Source organism: Labeo rohita, unplaced genomic scaffold (assembly GCF_022985175.1).
Source record: "Labeo rohita strain BAU-BD-2019 unplaced genomic scaffold, IGBB_LRoh.1.0 scaffold_97, whole genome shotgun sequence".
Taxonomy (NCBI): domain Eukaryota; kingdom Metazoa; phylum Chordata; class Actinopteri; order Cypriniformes; family Cyprinidae; genus Labeo; species Labeo rohita.
This window is the reverse complement of record NW_026129931.1, coordinates 258,857-266,887: the sequence shown is the minus strand read 5'-3', so window position 1 is coordinate 266,887 and position 8,031 is coordinate 258,857. Positions and strand designations below refer to the sequence as shown.

Here is an 8,031-nt window from a genome sequence, read left to right as displayed (position 1 = left end):
ACGCCACACGGACAGTCATCTGAGAATGGTTCGATTTGAAAAAGGGGATATTATTTTCACAGATTAATTAAAAACCACTGCATGGATTTTTATCATTATAGGGTAGATTTGTACATACACTGACAACCACATTAATGTTCAAACAACATGAAAAAGTGAACTTAGCATTTGATGACCCCTTTAAGTTTAATGTTATTATAGATAATAAAGGGTTTTATAATTAAATACAACCAAAAGGACATCTAAAATGACAAACAACCCCCCTAATTCCAGTTTTCTTTCCGATGTTCTGTGGGTTTGGGATTGGTGAGTGCTCCCCTAAATAAGTGATCTGTTCGGTTCAGACCGAAAGGATTCATTCAAATGAATCAATTCGGTTCGGAATCAACACTACGTCAAGATTCACTCACGCGCGCGCACACAGCCGAGGCGCGAGGCGCGACCGTGTGCGCCGCAGCGTCGCGTTCACGCTTCTGCGAGAGGAATCAGTATTATTTGTTTGATTATTTCAGAGTGACAAAGGCGAATCGCTCGGTGTCGGGTCGCTGTCCGCCGTCTGTGGACCGATGTGGATGTGACTGTAGAATGGGCGAATTCCGCTGGATTTGACTGTAACTGTGGAAATGGATCCCACATTCTCACAGGGAGACAAAGGTGCGAGTCAAATATCACGAAATATCATTCACATTTACACGCGCTCATCTGCGTATCTAATCGATATGCGATAGTTTATTTCATTGTGGTCGACTGCTGTTTGTGTGACTCGTGTCGTTTCACTTGTTGATCGATCATGACACGAGCAGATTCCGCATTGACATTCAGCGCTGATCCACGGACTCCTGCAGATCAATAACGCTCTTATTTCCATAGAGAAGCGCAGTGTGTCGGCGGAGATGAGGCTGCAGAAGATCACACTAGTTCATGTTCACACCGTATGACTGCAGTAAAAGGGTGTCGCCTCAGCACAACTTCACATGTCTCTCGCATGTGATTCATTATTATGCTCTGAATCCGAGTCTCTGTCGCCCTGACAAACCCTCGCGATTAAATCTGTGTCAGATATAGACTTCACTCAAGTCAAAGGTGAAATGTGAAAACAGGACAAGATTTCAGACTAATGGATATTTGATCAGGTCATTTGATTTCCTTTCACATTTACGAGTCTATCATCATCATCACCATCATGAATCCTCATGCAGCAACTTAAATACTGCCTGTGTGTGTGTGTGTGTTAACCACAGCTGCTTTTTATTCTTATTTTGCTTGCATATTAATAAAATTAACCAAGGAAAAGTATATATATATATATATATATATATATATATATATATATATATATTAGAAAATGTGAATCTTAATCATCTTAACTTAAAAAGTCATTAAAAGTTACATCACAAATTTTGCAGTGATAGAAATCAAAATCATAGTCACACACGCCTTTATGAGATGTGTGTGTGATGATCACTATTCGATTCTCTGTTTTCATGTAAACTGCAGTTAAAGTCCATGTCTCTACACTAAACTCCGCATACGAGTATCTGGACAGACGAACTGTTCATCTCTGCCACTAACAGACGCAGTGACTTCATCCATACTGAAGTGAACTACACTACATCTCTCTCTCTCTCTCTCTCTCCTGCTTCCCTTTACTGCAGTAAAATGTTCATGTATTCACCACTTCTTATAGGAAACCCATTGAGAATACACACATTTTTGGAGTATCACATGTTCCAAATTCCTCTTGTATCTACTAATATTTACAGCTGTAGACTGTCCATTTTGTGACCTTTATGAGAGCTCAGGAGCTGGATGTTTGTGTTCCAGAGGTCAGAAATAAAGGCTGTGGTAGGTTTAGTTTTGTTTAACTGGATTTAATAGGTTATAGATCTGACCGAACACAACACGGTATCCTGCAGTGAAACGTGTCATTTCCAGGTTCAGCTATAAGCTGCGTGAGAGCAGATATCAGGATAAAGGTAATATTTACCCTTAATTAGCGTCTTAGTAGTGTCATCTACAATGGGGAAAAACGAAATTCAACTAATGATCTAAATCTGTCATCAACCTCATTTCTAGTCTGGCACAGGTTAAATATGTTTAATATGTGCGTATACTGTACATTAAATGTGTTAACATAGTTGATATCATCACCACACAAGTTAAAAGGCCTTAAAATATCTGTTAGAAACGTGCATGGGCATCAGTCAGGAGCTGATTCAAAACAAGCATCCAAATGTAAAATATGAACAATTAACTTCCAATTTACTGTGTGAATAAGATGTAATCAATAAAAAAAAAAGTAACTGTAATCGGATCATGATTATTTTCAAACGCAGTATTATCTGACTACAGGTACTTCATTTCTGGCAACTGATTGTACACCACATGTTACCTGTAATCAGTTGCTACCCAGCACAGATGAGCACATTCAACACAAGTGCACTACCTAGTGGACTCTGCTGAGCATCTAAAGGGCTCATGAATTGAGAAATCAAATCGTTATTGACCTTTTGACATTTAACAGGTGATTGTGCTGTAACAACACACTGTACGGTTCAGAACTCAGAACTTCCATGTTCATCAAAATATGTCTTTCATTGAAACCAAGCAGGCAGAAGGACTGGGTTTTTATTATGTAATGAGGATGAATATATCAAGAATAAGACAGTCTGCACAACACAGACCAACAGCTACTTCATCAAGGCCTCTCTGACCCACCACTGCTGCATGTTAGGCCCCGTCCCAAATGGAACGCTCACGTGCACTTTCGGTCTCGCAGACTTACGATGGCCGCCGTGTGCGAGTGTCCGTTAAGTCCACGAGACCGTAGGTGTCCCAATTGTCATTTTGGGCTCCGTACGCACTTCTGCCGTAGCGCCATATTGCCGGCCCTAGACTTCTAGCGACACCTCAGAATGACCCCAACCCCTTAATCTGTCAACAAACAACACTGAGCTGAATACAATAAAAAAATCTGAAAATTACAAACAATACAAAAATACAAATAAAAAAAGATATAAATAAAATGAACAGTTTAGACTCCTAAAAATAGTAGCCCACTGTATAGAAAATGAATAATCAAATGTAACAGTTTTTTTACAGTGACGAGCACGATGATTCTCTTCATTCCTCGTGTTGCTGAGTTTCATTAAATAACAGAGAAAGAAACAGGTTTATTAGGCTGCTGACGGTTTAAGACTGAATGCACAAATTTAATAGACTGACAAGTATTCGATTACTTTCCCAGCGGTTTATGTTCACTGACATTTACATTTAATCATTTAGCAGATGCTTTTATCCATTGATTTATTTTCGATTGATTTTTGCTTGGTGCAGTGCCAAAAGGTTGCTGTGTGGCATTCTCCGCCTCTAACAAGGTAAAAAATCCAGATCTGAAGTTTTACATACTGCTGAAAAAACAGACAGAGCCGTCAAAGAGAACCGTTGTAAATACAAGGTATCAAACATGTCAAGCTTAATATTCATGTTCACGTGCACTCCAGATATAGGCTACACCACTTTATCCTGCCGTGCAGTCACAGTGCGCTGTACCTCAGCTGGACGGTGTATACAGAGAGGTGCAGTGGTACAGCAGAGTGATTTCTTTCACATCAACAGCCAGTGAGCTCGCTGCTCAAATACTCATCTAGTGCATCAGAAACCCTCCACCTTCCCCAGCTCCACCTGTATAGATCTGCTACGGGGTGATTTCATGTATGTTGTATATGGGGGGTTATTTCATATATGTTATAGGTGCCGCTGCAGTATTTCATGTCTGTGGATATATTGACAGTAGCAAGTCTCAGTACTTGCACTGCAGGAGCAGTGTAGCCAAGACCACATTAACATCGCCTTGTACATTACTGTGCTAGACTGTCTAGGAGCTGCCATGACACAAATGGCTGAAAGAAGGTCTGTGATGAACACAAGCTCAAGATATTTTCATGTTTTATTCCAGTACATGCATAAAATACATCAGTAATAACACTGCTGTTCTTAAAGCTTTTACTTGTCTTAAGCAGTGTTGTGGGTTACGCATTACAAGTAACACAAGTTACGTAATCAGATTACTTTTTTCAAGTTACTAGTAAAGTAACATTACTTTTTTAGTTTACAAGAAAATATTACTTTTTAAGTTACTTTTTCATATTTTTAAGTAATGTCTTCTTTTCTTTTTGCCATTTATTGATGAGGAGTGAGATGTTACTTTAGTTCTAGGATAAATGTGAACATGCATTAATTCATCACACTCACAAAAAAACAGATTGAGTATTCCTCAAAATGAATAAAAACAGTGAAATGAAACTCAGAATATGACGCAAACCTGCAATAATTAAATATGTTAAATAATATCAAAATATGCTTTACAAAATACAATTATCCTTCATGTATTTAATCTCATTGTATTAACCAGTGTCTTGGCTGTTGACCTTCGATGATCCAATTCAACCACGCTAATGAGCAAAAAATACTTTCCTTAATACTGTCCTTTTTTTAATAATTGTTGAAGAGTGTTAAACTTTCTTCTCATGTGTTTTACTGTATAGATGTGAATTTACTTTTCCTTCAGGCTTTTGAAGCAAGCCCTGCCCAGATTTAAAAAGTAACGTAAAAGTAACGTAACACATTACTTTCCATAAAAAGTAACCAAGTAACGTAATTAGTTACTTTTTAGGGAGTGACGCAACATTGTAATGCATGACTTTTAAAAGTAACTTTCCCCAACACTGTTCTTAGGGGAAAAAAAACGTGCTAAAACTGTTGAAAAAGGGTGAAAAAAATCTTTCCCAAGTAATGCTGTGAACTATACGGAAAAGCCTCTCATTTAGTACATTATTGTAAAAGGTTTAAAAATAACAACAGATGAATTTTTACTTTTAATTGCTTCAGATATAACAAACACTTAAACCTTTAATACAAACACTTCAATTGCAATAAACTTATAGCACGTGCAGACGAGGTTCCGCGTGCGGCTCCTTTCGTCAGTACCGCTGGTAAGCAAGTGTTATATGTTATAACCATAGATTTTCATACTGTGATATAATGTGAAAAGGGTACAGCACTGCAACCCCAGGAGTGCTGATTTGTGATGGAGAGAATATCCAACAGATTTAATTCATTTAACAAAAAGACAAACTGGTTGTAATTGTTTGCACTTCAGATAAAGCTGGAAATGTTGGCGGACAATGGGTCATATGCTGGATGTTTAGCTGAAAGTTGAAAAACAGCTAGAAAGATTTTAGAATGTGTCCGTTGAATTAGCTTTGACTGAACGTCACGTAGTAACATGTGGTATGTTCTTAGCACAAAAAACAAAGTTTGTTTCTTCATGTACTGATTCACTGATTCACTGCCCGTCCATTCTGTGATGACGGTTCACTATGAAGAGAGTCTCAGATTTTAAAGGAAAGCCTGCTTTTCATCACATCCACATGAAAACTAATCTTGACAAGATGTTTTTAAAAGTATTTTGATTTGTCGAATTTTTTTTCGGATGTGGCCCAGAATTGACTGATTAATTAGTGCAGTGTCAAATCTTAACGATCCTGTGAAATTGTGCACATCAAGACAATCTGAGTATGCTTGCTCAATTTGATCCAACTAACCGTAAACTTCAGAAAACACTCGAGACTGATGAAGGAAGTTGAAGCATGCCACCAAACAACTGTATCTGCTTTAGGTCATGTTTCCCAGTGGACCTCTATCGCTCTTCTGCTTGGGCTTGGTAGTTACTCGCAGCTATTTGATAAAAGAGGTTATAGTGGAGAAGAGGCGTGCGTCACAGGTTTGATCATTCAGTCTGTGTGTATGTGTGTGTGTGTGTGTAGATGAGGTCCATGTGGAGGATGTGGGGCCCCTGCGCGTGAGGATGCGCGAGCGTCTGCTGTGGGACGAGCCGCTGCAGATCTCCTGGCCGATGGAGGCCGAGCCGTTCACCTCCTCGCTCCAGACGGGGGGTCCCGTGGCGGGCGCCGGCATGACCCTGGAGCAGAAGACCACCTTTGCCTTCGTCATCTTCCTCTTTGTCTTCCTCTGCATGCTGATCGTGCGCTGCTTCCGCATCCTGCTGGACCCGTACCGCAGCATGCCCACCTCCACGTGGGCCGACGGTCTGGACGGCCTCGAGAAGGGCCAGTTTGATTACACGCTGGCGTAGAGGCACAGTGTCGCACATCCTCACCTCATACACAAACACATGACACTGTGTAGAAATACATCAAGAATACAGTAACTCTGCATACGAGCAGCTCCACCGCAAGCTTGCGAAGCTGACTAACACACACACACACACACACACACACACACACACACACACTGCGCTCACTGCCATCCACATCACGACATGTTGTTTGAGAAAACGAGTGTGCAGTGCTCTATTTCCAGGCCGAAGGGATCTTGAGCTCTTATTAGCGCTGAGACACAGGGTAGCCCTCTTTTATATCCTCCCAAAAATACAGCCCTCGTTTCCTCATGTATCTGTGCTGTCGTTAACTGCCAAGTACAAATCTCTAGAAGAGAAGCTCTTTCTAAGACCGTTTATAAGCACTTCATAAACACTTAAGACGCTTTTGTCGAAATAGCCTTAAAAAACAAAACAAAACATGCACTGTAATCGGCCACTGTCAAAGTTTACATGATTCATTACTGGCAATTACTGCAGTGCTTCCGGTCACATCCTGGGCCTTCGTAGAAACCTCTAGCTGATGTGAATAGGGTTAGGACAGGCTCTTAGATGAGCTGCTGATTCATTGTGTGCGCAATATGTGGGTCGCTTCACAGGTTCTGTTCATCTGACAGCTCATTCGCGGTAGGAGCCGCAGGATTCATCAGCCTTAGCACAATAAATACTCCGATCTTAGATCGCGTCTCTACCTGTATATTCATAGGCTGTAGTTTCGTAAGCCTTAACCCGCGAAGCTGCCGTCAGGAGAAGCGTCGCGATGTGAAGTTGCACGACCCGTTTGAGCCTTCGAGTCGAACCCTAATCGTGAAAACCCACATCGTGAGAGCTGATCGTCACATACCGATAATGACGCGAACGCTCTTCTCTTCTGTCCCGTCGATCGTGATGATTTTTGTTGCACTACTTCATCGTACCTGCTGTCACTGTGAAAGAGCCGACGAGCTGTAGAGCACTTCGCGAAGGACGCGTGATATCGCACGTGTCACAACAAAGATTTAACGGTCGCTCGAATGCTGACAGACTGAAGACGCTGGGATCGCAGTGAAAAGGTGGTTTTCATTGCTCCTCATGAAGCTGCTGCTCTTTAGATGATACAAAGCACTAAACAGCTCTGTCTGTGAGTTTCTGTACAGTACGTGGAGCCTCAAATCAATGACCGTTCATATTTAGACCTTCATACTGTTTAGAAATAAATGTCTGTGCTGTGAAACTGAGAATTAATAAAACTAGGAACGCAGGATGATTCTGAATTACGATGCTTTGTTTGAATAGTGTCACAACCTCATTTATGTTTCAAAGAGATAATTAATAAAACATTTCCAAAGCAGTGTAAATGTCATTTTTGATATGTCGTCAGCATGTCTGTACGCTATGGCTAAGATGATCGAAAACACGTACTGTATATATACAGAAAAACGGTATCACTTTAGAATACAGTTCAGTCATTAATGAATAACTACACAGGAACAAATGACTAATGCACTGTTAACATTCTAGTAACTACTACTGACTAACAAGAAACTCTGATTAACGAATCAGTAAGTAATAGTGCTCAGTTGAAAGTGGTCGTTCACTACTAGATAATCAGTAACTATTCTTTCATGTCTCCCAAAAAATTACTAAGAAGTACAGGTTCATAATTAATGTGAATGATGCAAAATGAATAATTAATTCTAAAGTGAAGATCATGGTGACCTACTAGTTACGACTCAAGTGTTAGCAAAGCCATCGGAAGAATGACTATCCAGAACCTCACAAAAAACCTTAGTCATTACTAGTGGGTTACCATGATCTTCACTTTAGAATTAATTATACATTTTGCATTATTTACATTAATTATGAACATG

The 8,031-nt window shown here is 40.2% G+C and overlaps 1 protein-coding gene across 1 annotated transcript; it reads left to right on the top strand.

Moving 5' to 3' along the window:
- The first annotated feature begins 421 nt into the window (after positions 1 to 421).
- LOC127162558 (cortexin-3) lies at positions 422 to 7,511 on the top strand. The gene is made up of 2 exons (XM_051105347.1): positions 422 to 654; positions 5,829 to 7,511. Exons 1-2 carry the CDS (start codon positions 624 to 626, stop codon positions 6,155 to 6,157), a joined length of 360 nt encoding a protein of 119 aa, XP_050961304.1. The 5' UTR covers positions 422 to 623; the 3' UTR covers positions 6,158 to 7,511.
- The last annotated feature ends 520 nt before the right edge of the window (positions 7,512 to 8,031 follow it).